Source organism: Labeo rohita, chromosome 17 (assembly GCF_022985175.1).
Source record: "Labeo rohita strain BAU-BD-2019 chromosome 17, IGBB_LRoh.1.0, whole genome shotgun sequence".
Taxonomy (NCBI): Eukaryota; Metazoa; Chordata; class Actinopteri; order Cypriniformes; family Cyprinidae; genus Labeo; species Labeo rohita.
In genome coordinates, this window is record NC_066885.1 from 30959939 (window position 1) to 30980528 (window position 20590).

A 20590-nucleotide genomic window follows, 5' to 3' on the forward strand; every position below is an offset into this window, starting at 1 on the left:
GGCCGCCCCAGATGAAGTCATAATATGCAAATTCAATGAATATATTTACTCCCAACATAAACTTTCGGTCATGCCCAACATTTTTCTAATTTACAGTATATCTCTATCTTTAAGCCCTTTCAAGCCATAAGCTTTTGAAATCTTGGTGTCAAAATCCAGCATTTTTCCAAAAAAAAAAAAAAATCTGGTACCTAAAGGGTTAAGCAGACACAGTACCATGTAACCGCACGACTCGTTTGTCGCTTCAGTCGAAGTAACCTGAAGATCCTACGATGAAATGTTATATATTTAAGACATACTGCTGCTGCACAAGTAGCATAAACAATAACCCGTAGCAGATCTATATAGGTGGAGCAGGGGAAGGTGGAGGGTTTCAAAGTAACTCAGAAAGTGTGCTGCGAACTGCTCTAGTAAATGGTAAACAGTCATTTAAATGTAGAGCAGCAAGCTCAGTGGCTGCATATGCAACATGATCCAATCAGCTTGTGCCATGTAGCTTAAGTCTGTGAATTTCCTGAAACAATCCTTTTTTTTTTTTGATAAAAGGAGTGTAAGATAAAGTATGAAGAAAAATTATCATTGTCACAAATTATAAGTAGTACATCTTGGTAAACAATATCATCTTTATATTTACAAATTCTGCATTATATTCAGACTAACATGTGTCTCTCAAACTGTTATTTCCAAAGCAAGTTTCTTACCATGTGTCCCTCTCTCGCTGCTACGTAACACACTCGCCCTCCACTGAAAAATGATCCATTTAGAGAACCAAAGGCTGAGAATGCTGCAGCAACAGACATCACCCAGCCCCATCCTCCTAAAACTTTATTCCTTTTGCAAGAAAGAAATAAGAGTGTGCACATCATAGAAAAAAAATCCCTGTCTCAACATGAATATCAAGATTATGTAAAATAACAATACAACATAGCATTTTGTGAGCACATAACACGTAAATTATCTAAAAAGACATATTGTACAGCATTAATTGTACAGATCCTTACCCCCAAGTGACAGCCACTGCACTGGATGATATCATCTCTGCAGGTGTCATGACAACTAGATAACTGACATTGACCAGTAGATACAGAATTGTTACCATGGGAATAGCTATCATCAGTGCTCTTGGTAGGTTCACCTGAAAGACAAAATCATTTTAATAATAAAAGGATTATAGTGATAAATACTAGAATTTTGCAGTTGTGACACATTCCACATTTATCACCTTAATTTTATAATGACTTACTTTATTATTTTTACTTACTTTATTAATTATACATTCAGCTTACTTTATTTATGTAAACACTGCACATAATAATGACATTGCAGAGGACTTAATCTCACCTCCGGCCTTTTCACCTCCTCAGTAACATTGTTTAAGTTGTACCACCCAGCATATGACCACAAGCATTGATACAGTGCCATTCCAATGGTACTAATGCCAAGCTTTGTGTCTGCAAAGGCACTTTCTAGATTGTAGAAGCTTCCATAGTTTCCCTGTAGAAGTGTTATTATTCCTCCAATAACTATTATCATTAGACCCACACATTTTGCCACCATAAAGACAACCTGAGTAGCCATGGTAAAACGTATATTCAGCATGTTGGCAATTGCAATCACCAACACACATGCTACAGCAATACACTTTACCACTAGTATGGGAGGTGTACAGCCTGGGTAAAATGGTGCCACAGCATACTTAGCAAAGCTCAGGGAACCAGCTATAATCCCAAATGGCTTCATCACAAACACGGTTGTAAAGGCCAGAAAGAATGGAGGACAAGGTCATAAATTCATAGGATATAGCTATAGTCACCCCCTGATTCTCTTATAATGGTTCCCAACTCAGCATATGACAAAGCAGAACACATGCATACTATACGACACCTGCCAGATGATCAAACTTGCTCCTGAACTCCCAACGTACGCCAGTACAAACTGTGGAGACATAAAAATTCCTGAACCTATCACGAAGCCTGCAACCAAAGATACAGCACTGGTGAGGCCCAACTCCTGTTTTAAGGTCAATTTTTTATTTCCTGCTTTTTTCATTTTTCTGAAATGTAAAAAGAAGTCCGTTGTGCCTCAGATCTTTGATTCTGACAAGGATAAAACGAAGAAAGAGAAACGCTTCAAGAAGTTCAAGGTTCTTGTTGAATATTAATCTACACTGGCAGGTAAAGGTCTCATAGCTTAAAAGTGTTTGGAAGTGTAATAGGTTACGGATTACAAGTTACCCTATTTAAAAAGTAGTGTAACTATTTAACTATATAACTAACCCTAACTATGTAACTTACTTTTTGAGTACAGTAAAGCTGGCAGGGCTATCCTTACAGTACTTAAAACTGATTACGGTCAGGCTTTCAAAATTTTTCATCACTTGAATTAAAATTATAATCATTTAATTTTAAAGCACAGCCGCCACAAAATTAGACCACAGACTTTAGCACATCTTTTTACTTTGAGATTGTTCTGAGGCTAAGTACAGATTTAAAATCGTAATAATTTATTAGCTATGAAACTGTTTTTGAAATCAAAACTTTACATAGTTATGACACTGGCATTTAACAATGCCTTGGGAGGCATAAAACATATGCACAAACCCAACTAGGAAATAAAACTGTTATTGAATAAGCATTTGTCCTACTCTGTGTCCTAAACTCCTGAAAATTCTGTCTTGCATTTTACAGCAGTCAGTGCAGTTTTGGAAAGAAATTAATCAAATCTGTATGTGTGTGAAAATATTCATTTGTAATCATTATCATTTTCATAAGTAACTGTAATTTAATTATTTTTTTTTCAGCAACTGTATCAGGTTACAGTTACATTTATTTTGTAATTAAATGACATAATTCCATCCCCAACACTGCTACACAATATGTTGTATTTACTAGTAGACCTATCCCTTATATGTGTGTATCATGATAAATAACATTGTGTAACATTATGTAAACAGTTGTGTGAGCGCATACAGTTCATATAATTGTGCCTGAATATTTAGCAGGGTGTACACTTAGACAGTGTTGGGAAAAGACTAAGTTTGTTAGCAAGCCATGTTATAGGTTGTGTGTTCCTCCCTGCTCTCGTTACCTCACGAGCGGGGTTAGACACAGCCTATGCGTGGTTTGCTTGGGAGCGGCGCACGCAGTGTCACCAGCGTTCCTCGCGGGTCTGGTCCCGCTTCCGCCGAGGCAGAGCGGTGGCTGCACTCATGGGGTTCGCAACCGGATCTATTGGAGAGAATGGAGACGGGTGACCCCCTATCTCCTTCCTCACCCAGCAGATCCGCTGCCCGTTCCGTGGGATCGGAAGCCCGCTCTGCGGTTTCTTTCCCCCGTGGAATGGGCTCAACGCTCCACCTATCTTCCTCCGAGGAAGTTGATGTGGAGAGCGTTGATGAGGTGTCTGCACCTCAGTCTCCCCAATACGAGGAGCTGTTGGAGGTGGTGACTTGCGCCGTGGCCAAGCTCAACATTGATTGGCCCGCTGAGTCACAAGCTGAGCCGCAGCAAAGCAAACTGGATGAGCGCTTCCTGCGGTCTAGGCCACCTTCAGCACGCCGGAGTCTTCCTTTTTTCCCCAATCTCCACACCAAAGTGGCGAAATCGTGGAATGTACCCTTCTCTGCTCGTCCTTTCTCTGCTCTGCCTCATTCAGTTACGGCAATGTGGTGGGGATGGACGAGCACGGGTACAGAGCGATGCCTCGGGTGGAACAGACGCTTGCCAGCTATCTGTCCCCTGGCTCGGCATCGTCTCTAAAGGCGCCGGTCTTGCCCTCCAAGCCGCTGCGAGTCACCTCAGCATTGGTGGGCAAGGGGTACACAGCTGCGGGTCAGGCTGGTGCGTGTCTGCACACCATGTCGGTGTTACAGGCGTACCAGGCTGACCTGCTAAAAGAGTTGGATGAAGGTGAAGAGATCAAAGATAATGATATCTTTGAGTTCAGGAGGACCGCTGATTTGTCTCTCCGCGCCACTAAGGAAGCCCTTGTGGCCGCGGAGAGACATCTCTGGTTGACCCTGTCTGAAATGAAAGAAAAGGACAGGGTCTTCCTTCTGGACGCCCTGCTGTCACCTTCTGGTCTGTTTGGCGACGCCGTCAATTCGGTCGTCGACAGATACCAGGAGGCTCGCAAACAGGCGGCAGCGTTCCAGCGGTTCCTCCCTCGCCGTCATCCAGCTCAGGGGGCTGCTGGGCGGGAGCAGCGTCGGCCATGTACCAGCTCCTCACATCGGGAGACTCAAAAACAGAGCGTCGCCTCTCGCACTCCTCCCCATCGAGAGCGAGCCGGGCGGCGCTCGAAGTTGGGGACTTCTAAGGCAAGGCCGGAGCTGAGGGTCGTGCTTCAGTCTAAGAAGTCCTCGACTAAGCGGTACTGACAGTTCAGGACTGCTGAGGGCAGCCCCATCTGGGGAGAAGCGGGGTGCACCGCATTATTTGGTGTCCGCCTCTCCCCTGTGCCCTCAGGAGGCCGTTTCGCTAACCCTGCCGGTGCTTCAGGGCGCAGTGGTCTCCAGCGAGTGTTCGCCTCAGTTTCCTCCACCCGGAAACGTAGTGGAGCTGGGGAGCTCGCCACCCCCAAGGGGGTCTCTGGGGCTGCTAGTACAAGTGCTTCCTGCCGGGAGACCATTACAGGACACTGTACTAGCGGCTCAAACAACACCAGAGGCCAGTCCCGAGAGACTGGTTCCCTTAGTAGATCATTTGGCAGCGTGGAAACTACTGCCCAATGTGTCTGCATGGGTCCTGCATACTGTAGAGCGAGGTTATCGCATTCAGTTCGGCGCTCCTCCTCCGCCGTTCAACGGGGTTTCTCCCACTCTGGTGGGCCCCGAGCAGGGTCTGGTAATGGAACAGGAAGTAGCCACTCTCCTGAGGAAGGAGGCCATCGAGGTGGTCCCTCCTCACGACAGAGAGTCTGGGTTCTACAGCCGGTACTTCATTGTTCCCAAGAAGGATGGGGGCCTGCGTCCCATTTTAAATCTGCGTCTTCTGAACCGCTCAGTCATGCGACTGAAGTTCAAGATGCTCACTATCAATCAAGTCGTGTCTCAGATCAGGTCTGAGGACTGGTTTGTCACGATAGATCTAAAAGACGCATACTTCCATGTCTCCATCCTTCTACATCACAGGAAGTTCCTGAGGTTTGCTTTCTGAGGTTCTTCCGTTTGGCCTAGCACTCTCCCCGGGCACTTTCACGAAGTCTGTGGATGCAGCTCTGGCTCCTCTGTGACTCCAGGGCATCCGCATACTCAATTACATCGACGACTGGCTGATTCTGGTCCAGTCGGAACAGGTGGCAGTTCGGCATTGAGATGTTGTTCACACTCACATGAAAGAGCTGGGGTTGAGACTAAACGCCAAGAAAAGTGTGCTTTCTTTATTACAGAGCAATGAGGTGAAGCAGATTTGGAGAGTGTTTGGCCAGGCTCAGGTGGACCTCTTCGCAACTCAGGAGAATGCGCAATGTCCCCGCTGGTTCTCTCTGACTCATCCAGCTCCTCTGGGGCTGGATTCCATGGTACAGACGTGGCCGAGGCTTCATCTGTACGCCTTTCCCCCGATCGCTCTGCTCCCGGGAGTTCTAGAGACAGTGTGTCGGGACGGGGTGGCCCTTCTTCTAGTAGCGCCGTTCTGGCCGGGCCGAGTTTGGTTCTCGGACCTGATTTCCCTCCTCGAAGGCTCTCCCTGGGAGATTCCCGTCAGAAGGGATCTCCTCTCACAGGCAGGGGGTTCCTTCCTTCACCCCCGGCCGGAGCTGTGGAAGCTTTGGGTGTGGCCTCTGAGGGGGCGCACCTCTTAGCCTCCGGTCTCTCAACTGAGGTTGTGGAGACCATTCTCCAATCTAGAGCTCCCTCTACGAGGAAACCGTATGCCTTGAAGTGGAGGCTCTTCACTTCTTGGTGCGGACAGTTAACTGCCCAGTTGGTACAGTGCTGGAGTTCCTGCAGGATCGGCTGTCCGCAGGGTTAACCCACTCCACCCTGAAGGTCTACGTGGCGGCCATTGCGGCCTACCACGCCCCTCTTGGTGGTCTTTCCGTGGGTAAAAACCCCCTTGTTACACGTTTCCTCCGCGGTGCACTTAGGCTGAGGCCTCCTGTAATTCCTCGCAACTCAGGCAACTCATGTAATTCCGTTACATGTAACTAGTTACTCCCCAACACTGCACTTAGACAACATAAGACTTACTAAGTAGACAACACATTTAGCACAATTCTATTACAGGATAGTTAAACCACTATGAAATAAATCATTAAGCAGCAGAGCTGTCTAATCATTACTGCAAGATTGCACCACACTGAAATAGTTCAAATAGTAGTGTTTCAGGAGTGAGGAGTGATCTGTAAATGGATAGAGACGTGCTGCATGAATTTATTTTATTAGTCATTTTACAATAGTAAATAGGCATAATATGCTTGTTATTTCATTTTAAAAGTACATTTTGCATTTTGGCACTTTATGTGGGAAGCAAAACTGATTTTAATAATAATAATAATAATAATAATAATAATAGTTTTTGTGAGTTGAACTCTGTGCTGAAGACGAGCCTCAGATTTAAGCTTCCTTTGAAAGGGCAGCAAGCCAAGTTCGTTTACCAGTAACTATCAGCACTGAATGGGCAGGTGATAAGAAAAAGCTTACTTGGCATTCACAAATTTTCCAGCTTTCTGTGTTTTCACTGGTATACAAGTGGGGGGTGCTAATACACATCTTTTGAAAGAGCACAGATTTGATCTCCAGATCAGAACACAGGCACAAAAGCACCAGAAATAAACAACAGCAAATGTAAGCAGATGCATATGCAAAATAACATGATCATCAAACATTAAACAGCATATACTCAAAACCACCTAATGCTACTAAATGAAATGTAGACCCAGGAAATAGTGTAGGACTATGCAAGCTTTGGGAGCATGGATGGAAAAGATCTACTCCATCTCCATGTTTTGATCATCATTCTTAATTCGATCTGGACATAGTTTTTTTTTTTTTTTTTTTTTTCAGCCTTCTTTATCAAAATCGCCATGTTGATTTTTTGATGAAACTTACCCCCATTGAAGTGTTGGTAAAAAAAAAAAAAAAGAAAGGCATGTAGCTAGAATAAAATGCTTACTCACAACTTGGTGAACAAACCCATTAATGATAAGCAAGCAATCTCCAATGTTACTCCAATTACTTCTATCCCCTCATTGTCTCACAGACAACCCTACCTTAAAATGTGCACTTCAACTATTAACATCCCCTCCATATTTCAGGGCTACATAAATGAGGTGTTCGAGGACCTCCTTCAATGCTGCAGGATCATCTACATAAATGACATCCACTTATTGAAAGCCACCAGCCCACCACACAGTTTCGAGGCTACAACATCAGTGAATTCAGTATTCAGATGCATAAGGGGTAAAACAGGATACACTCCAGGCCCATTCCATTCACCATCAAGGACCTCTACAGCATTTTCTGGGCTTTGCCAACTTTTTTTGTTCCCTTAGCAAAAGTTATAGTTCTATCAACACTCCATTAAAAACCTCCCTCCTGAATAGGAAGGTCCAAGTCTCTATCCTGGAACACTGACGCCAGGACGCATTTACTTCAGCACCACTCCTCGTCCTCCCAGATCCCTATAAGCTCTTCATGGTGAAAGTAGATGCCTCTAGCACCAGCTTTCTCAGCAGCAGGGAAAGCCAGCTTGACTACATCCATGTAAACTTGAGTAATGCCTAAGAAATGATTAGCAGGCTAAATATCTGGACCTATCTGTGACCCAGAGTCTAATTGTCTGAAATGTGTTTTGACTGGAAATGACATCGGTGATGACCTACAGCCAATAAGAGAGCAAGATAACGTACAAGGAAAATTTGCTGAAATGCTGAAATGAATTGAGATACAGAGAATTTGGAGGCCAGGGCCACGCCTTGAACTTTTCATCATCTTCTTCAAACCATTCCAGAACAATGTATGCAGTGTGGAAGGGTACATTATCCTACTGGAAGAGGCCATATCCACCAGGGAACACCCCTGTCATGAAGGGGTTTACCTGGTCTGCAAAAATGTTTAGGTAGGAAGCATGTGTAAAATTTATGTCCACATGAATGGCCAGACTCAGAGTTTCGAAGTAGAACCTTGACCAGAGCATCACACTCCCTCCACTGGCTTGACCTACAGTGCATCCTGATGCTATCATTCCCCAGGTAAATGGCACACATGTAAAAATGGCCATTCACGTGATGTAAAAGAAAACAAAACTCATCGACCAGGTGACCTTCCTTCCACTGCTGTAATGTTTAATTCAGACTCGATACGCATACGATACGCAGCAGAGTGTGATGTACAGTGTGTTGTGACACATTCCTCCCATAACCATAACATTGGTTTTGGACAGATTATTTATTATCCATAATGTTACACTGTTTACGGCACAAAATCTTTAAAATACGTTCACGAGTTTTACACACCGGTATCTACACCCCTGAACATGACTTGGCACAAAACAGAATGTGATTGGCTTTACTTGTCAGTCAAATGGCCTCTTGGGTGGGCCTTGGCCATTCAAAGTGGCCAAGGTTCCCAAACCTTCTGCCTTCAGTCTGGCTACGTGAGACTATGAACCAACTCTAGGGTAAGGTTAGGGAGATGCACTTAACCTTTAAAAAGGTTGCTTTGGGTGGCGCTCCATGAGGGACTAGGTTTCTGCTTTTTTACTCTACTGTTCCTGCTGCATGGACTTTTGGTCAGATATTTCTCACCCTGGACTATGCATTTAATTCCAATACCATGATAGCCTGTGATGTTTGATATATGTATTGTATTGTTTTTTTTTTTGTTTGTTTGTTTTTGTTGTGTCCATGTTTTCATTTGTAAAGCACTTTGATCTCTAGAAAAGCACTATAGAAATTAAACTTATTATATTATTATTAAAATAAAAATAAATAAAATACAATAACTGAACAATAACAGTATAATGCAGTACTTTTTTATACAGTAAGCTGCAAAACTACTGCATTTAGTTTTACAGCAGGGTACAAAATACTTTGAATTTTAAAATTAAATCTTGAAATTAATTTGACGACAATAAACATTTTACACTGTACATGCACAATCCAATTCTGAATATGATTGTTTGTGTTGCAACCTGGAATTAAACCACACCATGTTGGTTTTGTCTGGCCAGAGGATAACTGGCTCCCCGACTGAGCCTGGTTTCTCCCAAGGTGTTTTTTCTCCATTTCTGTCACCAATAGAGTTTGGTTTCCTTGCCACTGTCACCTTTTTGCTTGCTTAGTTGGGGACACTTAAAGAAGAAGTCCACTTCCAGAACACAGTTTACAGATAATGTACTCACCCCCTTGTCATCCAAGATGTTCATGTTTTTCTTTCTTCAGTTGTAAAGAAATTGTGTTTTTTGAGGAAAACATTTCAGAATTTTTCTCCATATAATGGACTGCTATGGTGCCCCGAGTTTATATATACTATATATATACTTTGTCATTTATTTACTGAGAATATTTTTACTGAGAACGACTTTTGCTTTCAGTATCTGCTGTGACCCCTTTCTAAGCAAGAACCGCAGGTAATGTATTTTGTAACCACTGATCATCCTGCACAGCTTGTAGGAATTTTAGCCCATTCTTCAGTACAGAAACACTTGAACCGTGCGATATTGGTGGGTTTTCTCCTATGAACTGCTTGCTTCAGGTCCTTTCACAACATTTCATTTGGATTAAGGTCCGGACTCAAGCATTCAAAATCATTAACCTTGTTCTTTAACAATTTTTTGATATAATGACTTGTGTGCTTGTGGTCGTTGTCTTGCTGCATGGCCCACTTTCTTCTAAGATTCAGTTCTTCGACAGATGTCCTGACATTTTTCTTTAGAATTTGCTGGTAATTCAGAATGGATTGGTTCATCAATGATGGCAAGCCATTCGGGCCATGATGCAGCAAAACAGGCTCAAAGCATGATACTACGACCACCATGTTTCACAGATGGAATAAGGTCCACATGCTGGAATGAAGTGTTTTTTTTTTTTTTTTCCAAACATAACACTCATTTAAACCCAAAACGTTTTATTTTGGTCTCATCTATCCGTCCACAAAACACTTCTCCAATAGCCCTCTGATTTGTCCACACAATCTTTTGCAAACTGCAGACCATCAGCAGTGTTTTTTTTTTTTTGTTTTTTTTTGTTTTGTTTTTAGGAGAGTTGTGGCTTTCTCCTTGCAACTCTGCCATTCATACCATGTTCAGTGTTCTCCTGATGATTAACTCATGAACATTAATATTAACCAATGTGAGAAAGGCCTTTATGTGCTTAAAAGTTACCCTGAGGTCCTTTGCAACCTTGCAGACTATTACAAGTCTTGCTTTGGAGTGATCTTTGTTGGTCAACCACTCCTAGGGAGGGTAACATTGGTCTTGAATTTCCTCCATTTGTAAATAATCTGTCTGACTGTGGATTTGTGGAGTCCAAACTCTTTAGAGATGATTTTGTAACCTTTTCTAACCAGATGAGCAACAACAATTCTATTTTGATCTATTTTGTTCATGCCATGATTCACTTCACTTCACATGCCATGATTCACTTCTACAAACATGATCAGACTTTAATAGATTCCTGTTCTTTAATTAAAACAGGGATGCCCTGATAGTCACTGATAGTAACACTGGCACCTGATAGTCATCCTTTTGACTGATAACACATCTGAACAAATTGACTCTAATTTCACCTTAAATTTAACTACTAATCCTAGAGATTCACATACTTTTGCAACACAAATATTTAACACTGGACATTTTTTTTCTCAATAAATACATGACAAACTATATATTTTTATCTCAATTGTTTGACGCAATAATAACGCATAGCAAAAGATTCGTGACAGTTTCATTTTTGTTCTGTATCCCATGCTCTGCTGTCACACTGGAGCACACTCGCCACCAACTGGACAGGGGTGGGAGTTACAGTCAGAAATTTTAATAGATCACCCTCAGTGTAATCTGTCAAAGTGACAGACAGCCTTCAGATTTTTCTGTCACTGATAAAAAAAAATCTGTCAATGACGGACAATTTTCGGTTAACACGACCTCTGAGCTATACATATGTCACAAATCTTGTCCATGGTCTTCGGTCTGCCCGCCACCAGAGATTGCCTTACTATTACATTGACTCTCACACTAACTGACTGTTACATGTCAACCTGGATTACATTTCCCATGCTCCACTTCACTGTTTACGCACACAGCTGCAGCCAATTGCACACAGTATACATACAAGGCCCCAACCACCATTCAGGGCTAAGTATTGTATAGTGTTTATCACTCTCCTAGTGATAGCTACAATGCAGAGCCACTTTGAGTTTCCTGAGTCTAGTTTAGTCCTGTTCTTTGCCTGTTATCTGTGTCTTGATCCTAGCCTGGTTTATCTCATCCTGTCTGTCTGCAGCCTGCCCTGGATTTATCGCCTGTCTTGTCCTTTCAGTTTAGACTATTGTCCTGTTCGCCCCTCGTTTAGACTATTGTCTGTCTGTTTGGAATACCCGTTTGCCTTGCCCCCTGGATTACATTCGCCGTCGATCGACCATCATCTGTTTACCGGACTGCTCTTGTGTCTTGCCTGTGCTATATCTGTTCGCTGGTGTTCGACCCTGCCTGTTTTTGACTGTCTTTAAATAATGCTCTGCATATGGATCCGCCCGTCTCTCTCTCTCTCTCTCTATATATATATATAAACACAGCATCTGGGAAGCATCCTATGACATTTGCATCTATGTTGTGGGAAATGTTTAAATCTTAAAATGGTGTGCCAAATGCAACTAAACAAAACCTAATGTTTAAGTCTGCATTTATTGCACAGAGTAGTTCACACATGTGAAAAGCCATTGGTCTTCATGTAGATGTTAATCCACCATAAGAGTAAATCATTTCCAAAATGAAACAATATTTCATTGGTAAATAGTCAAATGAAAGCTGTACGATCTAGATATCCAGTTGCTGCACAGCAAAATTCCAGTGTTGTTTAAAGTTGTTGGTGTTGATTTTCCAGTGTTAAAAAAGTGTTGATTCTGGTGTTGATTTGAACGACATGAACACTTGCAGTGTAAATCAGTGTTGAGAATCAGTGTTATTACAGCGAGTTAACATAATTGACACTGGTGATATGTTGAATGATGACTATTTCTGGTTCTTGCACATTATTTCCATTTTGATTAATGGTGGATGACCGCAAGGAACAGAGATGATTAAAAACATGTATGTGTATTTATCTAAGGATAAATAGACCAATTTGTCGGCAGAGGCTATTTACAATAACTCCACCCACCAATGCCTTGTTGCCATAAACATCACTGCAAAAGACACATTTCCCTTTCAAGGAACTCGAACTGCATCCTCTAGGGGTCGCTGTGGGGAACGCCATCTCCGTGACCCATGTCTGAAGCCTACATACAAAAACGACAACGGTGTTGGCCGGCGACAGCCTTTGACGTCACTTCCAGCGTGACTCGTCACTGCCAGTGCGTCACTACCAGTGCGACCACAGTATAAAAGGACACCGGTAGAACACAACATTCATTTTATTCTTTGCTTGTCTCTTGCGAGAGGCAAGCACGCTCTGATACCTGCACCTTTCATACAGCTCATGGGCTGTGCATGTATGGTGAGGAGTAAATGAAATTCAGCTCTCGAGGGAGTTGAATGAGATTGTCGCATTGCTTGTTGCGAGAGATAGGCACGCTCTCATACCCACTTTCACAAGCTTGCGGGCTGTGTGTGTGTGGTAAAGAGCTGTGTGTCCAGCTCTCGAGGGAACTGGATGTGCTCATCACGATGCATTCGCAAAGAAGAGAGGTAATTCTTCACAGTATACCCGAATTTGCATGAGTGTGTTCGCCTCTCGCGGCATTAACAACGCATTCGCAGCTAACTGGAGTCATGCGTGGGAACCATGGTGGGTGTATATGACCCTGTCATTATGTGTCTAGCCTCTTCTGCTGTATTTCTGGGAACTGTCTGTTGCATTTCTCTTTCTGTTAGATAAGTCCTCTTCGAGCACCCCCCTCTGGTCTTTGACTATGGTTATGGTCTGCTTGTCTAATTGGATCCGCCTTCATCATATCCTCCTCGAAACGATCATGGCCACTCTTGGCCTTCAGGTCCCCACTACAGCACTACATCTAGGGCTTCGGTCCTCCTACCAGGTAAGCTCTTTGGAAATTATTTTTCGCAGGATGCTCCTGGACATCCCTGGCTAGACACGCGTGCCTTAGAGGCCACCTGACTGAGACACTCTGTCTGTGTCCTGCCCTGAGGGGCTTCCTGTTTCAAGGTATCCACCCAATCATAATACAGACCTATCCTCATACCATCTTGGTGATTTAGTGAGTCGCCCCTTCGAGGAGTGGGCTTGACCACGCTATTATTCACCAACGTATGAGTGGAAGGCGTTTCTGCGTGAACCCTTCTGAGTGCTCTGAGGAGCATTGGCTACAGTCTAGGCCCTTGTTCTTGAGGTTCTGCGGGCTTTGCTAGAACGGGGCCCATGCTTTCTATCGAGATAGTAAGCACAGGTCTGCTTGGGTTGGTAGTGGCTTATGCCCCCTCAAGAGAATACCCATAACACAGCCCGAGGGCTGGGGATGTTGCTGCTGCTCTCTATGCAGCCATACAGTGTTGATGGATTTGTCTCTGCTGTTATATCTGATATCCTGTGATCAGATCACATCCAAGGCCTCTTTGACAGGGCATGACGATGATCCCTTCGCTGCGGGAGGGTCTCTTAGAGCTTGTCACCCCTGGGCGGATCAGGTGTTCCTCCTGTCTCTCGGGAGTTAGAACCCTGTCCCGACGCACTAACCTCTCACGCTGGTTAAGTGTATCGGCTCCATGGCAGTATTATCAGACAGCTAGCTGTGGCTAACTGTCTGTTTGGTATAGCGATGCTCCCCTCACCTTGAGGGTTTGCTCTGAGCATTTCCCCAACCAGGCAACTGAGGTACGCCCTTACTGCCTTCCCCTTGAAGCCTTGTTTGGAATGCCTGCAGTGCTCCCCTTATTCTGAGGTCATCTACTAGCACACCGTTTCCAAGCGGTATTTCTAAAATCCATTTTATGGTAAGTGCACACACAAACCTTTGGGCACTTTTCTAAAATTCACATTGTGGTATGGAATGCACCTGCGTTTTGCATCCATTCTAAAATCCTTTATGGTAGGGATTCACGCGCTTATGCCCGTACCCTTCTTGAGTTGGTTAAAACCCCGGCCACCTTGGTGGTCGCATTGGTAGTAATGCACAGGCAGTGACGAGTTGCTCTGGAAGTGACGTCATAGGCTGTCGCCGGCCAACACTGTTGTCGTTTTTGTATGTAGGCACCAAAGTGGAAATAAAACGGCTCATTAATAATACAGTTATACTTAGCTGTAGGTTTAGGGAGGTTTTTGTGCCAATAAAGTGGCATTCATTATATGATAATTTACACTTAATATGTTATTGCATACTGTTTTATAATGTACTGAACAATAAATATCTTAAAATAATCAATATCTTCCACCTAACTACTATTTACGTGCTAAAGAAAATGCTGCTATTTTAGTGTAAACAGAATTTATCATTATTTGCAGTTCTGTCCAATATGTAAAGTTCATCAACTATGAAATGAGTTCAGTTGGGCAATATACCATTGTTTACTAGTATGAAGCCTTAACAAGACTTTGTAAAAAGAAAGCGCATTTGTTTGTAAGGTAACAACCTTGACAGCTGTGCTGAATTAATGTTAAGTGTTTGTCATGTGCCAAGCATACTACTCTGAAAATATTTTGCTTATTGTATACTGTTTCACACACTATTCTTCAAAAAATAGTAGGCAGTATGCACTGTGTACTGGGCAGCAGTGTTGGGCAAGTTACTCTAAAAATGTAATTAAATTACTGATTACTGATTACTCATTTTAAAAGTAATCAAATTACTGTTATGATTACTTTATTTCAAAAGTAATTAGTTACATTACTAGTTACATTACTTTTATTCTGCACATCCACGAAATTTACGTGAAATAGTAAGTTTGTGTGTTGCCTAACATCCCAGCATAAACGCTCCCGATAAAATATGTGTTATTAAAGCATCAACATTCACGAACCACTGTTTTTTTTACTAAAAACAATAGGCTGCTGCGTGCGTGGTTGCAGAATGCATAACATTTCGAGAGGTGAGTGGATTTTCTGATTGTCCATTGCATCCTGCACACACATGAGTCTCTGCCTGCTCTGCGCACCCAGTAAGTTCTCAAGAAGTTTTAATGTGCCATGCTGCCCTTTCAGGTAGTTAGTTTAACTCACTTTGGTGTGGGTCTATATAAATCTCAGTGTTAATTTTAACACTGAGAGATTTAACACTTTCAGATTTGCTGTGTGCCTTTGGTGGGAAAGAATGTTCTAGATTATGTAATGGTTTCCATCATAAACCAAAGGAATTTGCAAGAGGAAGGTGCAATTCTATGCTATGCATGTACAAAAGCTGGTCACATTGCTGGAAATTGTCAAGACAATGACTTAACCAAAGCTTTGTCTGTTACGCATGTGGAAAGGTCACATATCGAGGCATTGATAGGAGAAAAAAAAAAAAAAAAAAAAAGATCAGATTGATTGTGGAAAGATGGGACACAAGGCAAGACAGAGTCACTTTTCACACAAAAGGTGATTTGGTTAAGAAAACAGGAAGTTAAGAAACCCATTTGGCTCTGTTTTGGCTCTCATTCAGGAAATAAAGAAGAATTTAAAAAAGGAGGTGGCACTCCTTCAGTTTTGTGCTAAGGAGCCGAGATTGTGTCCTGGCCAGATTAGTGAGCAGTTCAGTTCAGTTGTGGCAGGAGGGACACAACATCTATTTTAACAAAGGTTACAACAGTAACTAACACGTTCCCTATCTGTCAATCACTCAATGTTGTGTCGACGTAGTGACACATATAGAGTCCCTATCCAAAGCACCACAAACAGCTGAACTGTGTTATGAGTTTCAATAGGGTCTGGCTGCAGATTTGCACTTAGACTCTCAGACATGCACTCTTAAGACACTTCTGCAAGTGACATCACTTGCAATCAGCAACTGCACTCTCTGATACCTGCGACATCACTTGCAATCCACACAAATTGTGTGCATTGCCACTGGAGACAAGCTGTGGTGGTTAAACAATTCAAAGTACCTTAATTCAAAGTAATATAATGTACAGAGTCCTGGAATGCACTTGTAGGAGAAAAAAAACAACACCTGCAAGTCCATGGCCATGCAGAACAGCAGAATATGAACAAAACACAATATCTGTTTTCCTCCCATAGAAAACCATAAACACTTTATATGGCTTAATGCTTTATAACAGTAAAAGACCAAATTCGATATACAGTTTATTAATATAAAAGTACTATGGCAAGCAGATGGCCAGAATATGAATGAAATGCACATAGTTTCACATTAAAGGCCAGTTCCCCAGACAGGGTTTAAATTAATCTAGAAGTAGGCTTAATCTAGAAAAACTACTAAAATTAACTAGATTATTTAAAACCAACTGTGCTATTCCAAATTAGCATGACAGAGGTTGCCTATAAATCTTGTAATGATCCAAGAAAACAAAACAAAAAAAGTTACTGAACAAGAGAAAAGCTTTTTAAAGCAAGCGCAGTAAACTGCTCAAAAGAAAACGAATGCCTTTTTATGCAAGAATTCATCTCTTTGTTATTAAGTCTTGCATAAATTCTATATTATTATTATTTATTATGTAGCTGCTCTGAGCATCTAAAGCTCTCGGTCCAGACAAATGTACAAAGTAGGCACTGGAGACAACAGGAAAAGGACTGGGTCTGCCTCTTCAGGAAGGAGTGCTTGCAGATTCACTACTTTGTCCATGAAAAGGGTAGTGAGAAGTTTGGGCACATAGTCAAGGAGAGGACACTAAGCTCAACTGACTGTAAGGGCTCAATGGGAGTTCTCTACAGACCTTTTTCCTGAGTAAACGAAGAGTGCCGCCATTACGAATTCTAACTTTCGACTGGATGCTCTTCTGTTCCGGTTTCCAGAGAAACCCACTGAAATAGCCTCCATTTGTTTATAACGTGTCATCTGCACACTCATTAAACTTTGAGGATGTGATGGTGCTATGGAGCCATCTGCTTTTTAAAAACATTTTACTAGGTTTAACATTAGATTATCAAATCAGAATATAGGCTAATTTGACTAGAAACACTGGAGACCAGAAATGCAAAGCATTTTTCAATTTAAAAGTCAGGCGTGACTTCCGCGTTCAGGAAAAACATCTATAGAGCCTACTACACTAAAGAGAGGTCCCAGGGGGTTATACGATATTCTCTGTGGGTCTTCTCCTCCGGAAGAACACCAAGCAGAGAAAAGATGCCACTTCAAAGCATACAGCTGCATAGTAGTGGGGACTCTGGCTTCAGTGATGGTGTTTATAACTGCTGGTGATAGTCCACTCAGGTCTTCCATGTCCCATACAGCCAGCAACTCAAGTTAATGCTGACAGTTAATGTGCCAATGCAGTCTGGACCCTGTTCACCTGAAACTGTGAGCCCATTGCATCATATAGTCCCCCAGCCTGTGTTGGATGCATCTGCTGACAACCTGCGTTGACACTTGTTATAAAGAATCTGTTTTTAACACCTGCTTGTCACTGAACAGAAAATAAGTCAGTATTCATATCTTCACTAGTCATTCACATTTTTGTAGCTATAGTGTTTATGAAAGCATTGACAGTGTGTAAGTCTGAACATATGCTTTAACTGCCATTCATACAAATTAAAATGTTTATTATTCTAAATGGTTGTCAACCTGCTCTCTAAATTAAACTAACAATGTAGAATACACCAAAACTTTAATATAGGTAAATAGACTAAATTTTTACAACCTTATTAATTTTATTGATGAGTCTACTGAAATGCTCTAGGATTAGTCGTAAACATCTTTTACAAATAATGCCGCATAATGCACTTACAGATCCTTGATTCTGAATGGTTTAACATGGAATTCTATTTTCAACAGGATACACTGTATTGTATTTTGCTATGAAAATGTTAATATATAATATTCTTGTTTTCTTTCTTTTTAAAAAAAAAAAAAAAAAATTGTCACTTTGTGTGCAAAAACTATTGTCACAGTGGAAAACATTAAGGACATAATTACCTCAGGATGATTGATCTCCTCTGTAACATGGTTTAAAGTATTCCAACCATCATAGGACCACAAACAATGGTAAAATGCTATTCCCATGGGTCTGATACTCAGCTTGGTCCCTTCCAAGAAGTTTTGGAAGCTGTTGGAAGTGTCCCCTTGAATAAGTAGCACAACTCCTCCAATCATAATTACTGTAAGTGCCAGTACTTTCATAGCTGTAAATAATACTGTGACTTTGATTGAGGAGCGCACATTAAAGCAGTTGACAACTGTCAATACCATAATCCCTAGGGCTGCCAAACATTTTACTGCTCCATTTGGTGGTGGGCAATCATTATAAAAAGGTGCAAGGGCATTTTGGGCAAAAACAAGTGCCACTGCAATCATGCTGGTTGGTCTCATCACAATGTTACTGGTAAAGGCGCATATAAAAGCCATGATATTGCCTGAAGTGCGCAAGATGTAAATATACTCCCCTCCAGATTCACGGATCACAGTTCCTAATTCAGCATAGCACAAAGAAGCTAGCATGGCCAACACTCCACTAGCAGCCCATATTAACAGACTAGCACCTGGACTCCCAATATAAAGCAGCACATATTGAGGAGACCTGAAGATTCCAGATCCAACCATAACACCTGCGATTAGAGACACTCCACCCAGCAGCCCTACTTCAGTCTTCAGTTTTAGCTTGTTAGGTGAATTGTCCTTTTCAGTTGCCATAATGGAAAAATGCAGACTGTGACTGCGTCTTTCTGGGTCGATGTTAGATGGACAGTATGAAGAGGACAAAGTAAAACACTTAAAAATCCAAATAGGTAATCATTACTCTATTGCGGTCAACATAAGACTGCAATTGCACTTAGAGCAGGACTGTGGATCATACTGGTCTCTGGCTGTTTATTTACCTTTTCCAGACTAAAATTTTACACTTTAATCAAGTTTTTGAGGTTAATATGTGGTAAAGAATACAAGTTCATATATGTCATCTGATGAAACAGGTTACATCAACACAAAGGTGTCAAAAGGGGCAACTGACTTCCAAGAGAAGGGGTAAAGCTGAACTCTGCAGGAAAGTGGATCCCTGCACTAGATTACTGATTGAATTATTAACTATTGATATTCATTTGAAGGTATTTTATTTTGAAATCATTTGTTGTTTTTAGTGTAAAATGTTAAGGAAGCACAGTTATAAAATTTTGTAACGTGTAAGCATGAGGGTAAAGCTGATGCAATTTCTGGGTGTGTTCTCTTTTTTGCGGGATATCATGATAGGGAGTGTTCTTGTCTTTATCAGCCCCCTAATCCTCTGGGCCTCTTTGGTCATTTTGAAATTTAAAAAAATTGTAGCTTCATCGGAATGAGATGACACTGGATGACTTTTGTTGCATCAGCTACGTGAACACACACACAAAAACATGGACATGATTCGGGTTTTTTTCGGGTTTTTTTAAAAAAAAAAAAGTCTTACTTGTCTCCTTCACGGTCAACAAGCCTGCTTGATCAATTACCAAAGAAGAATGTCAAAATTATTTAGTAAATAAGATTGTCTTATCAAAATGATAAAATGTTGTGTTGCAAAAATGAGTACACCCTCCTGAAAGTTACTAAATAAAACTTTTAAAGACAAGTAATTTCTTGACAATTAAGAGTGTTATATAGCCTACTGAATCATACTCAGACTAAATGCTGGCAGCAATGGAACCATTTGGGAGGGAACTGCCATCTGGCTTATTTCTTAGCATAAAAAAGGACAATGGTACAAGAGGAATACCAAAATATTGTTTTAAGTGTGAAAATATAGAAGTAACACAGACATCAAAAAACAATGAACTTATGACAAGGCTCTTGAAATAATCAGGTCTTCACCTCAAGTTTTCATTTAGTGATGAGGGAATTTTTGCTAGAAATACCATGCAAGTGTCTCAGAGCTGGCAAAAGCTATGAAGAGAGCGACACTTTATCTCACAGAGTACGACATAGCCTGCAGAAGTGACATGGATGGTTGTTGTCACCACTACCTACTGTAGCGACAAGCTGCTAGAGACAAGCTGAGCAAAACTCCCCATTAAAGACCAGGGCATTTTAAGCAGGACGCTCTCCAGGAGTTAAACAGGACAGATGAGAAAATGTGTAATGAACTTGTACACTCAGTGCCAAGAAGGTTCAGAGCAGTGGGTCCAGCAGTTCTGGAGGACATGCTAAGTACAAGAATATTACAGTAGTCAACATTTGAAGTGGATCAAAAAAGTTAATCAAAGTTGTCCTAAGACAAGAACAGGTACTGTTTTAGTTTTAGGACAACTTTGATAAAAAGTTTTGATCCACTTCAAATGTTGAATACTGTATACATTTACTGAATTAAATCTAGTGTGTACTCATTTCTGCAATCCTTCATTTAAACAAAACTGGCTA

The 20590-nt window shown here is 41.7% G+C and overlaps 1 protein-coding gene across 1 annotated transcript in view; it reads right to left on the bottom strand.

Moving 5' to 3' along the window:
• The window catches only part of LOC127180151 (b(0,+)-type amino acid transporter 1), a 54376-nt gene extending 35367 nt beyond the window's left edge, over window positions 1–19009 (bottom strand). Inside the window, exons 1-3 of the mRNA XM_051134118.1 lie at window positions 18185–19009; window positions 1002–1135; window positions 702–831 (exon numbers count right to left, since the gene is read on the bottom strand). Of these exons, the coding sequence (XP_050990075.1) occupies window positions 702–831; window positions 1002–1135; window positions 18185–18898 (978 nt within the window). The 5' untranslated portion in view covers window positions 18899–19009. The remainder of the gene's footprint in view (window positions 1–701; window positions 832–1001; window positions 1136–18184) is intronic.
• Window positions 19010–20590: the final 1581 nt, after the last annotated feature.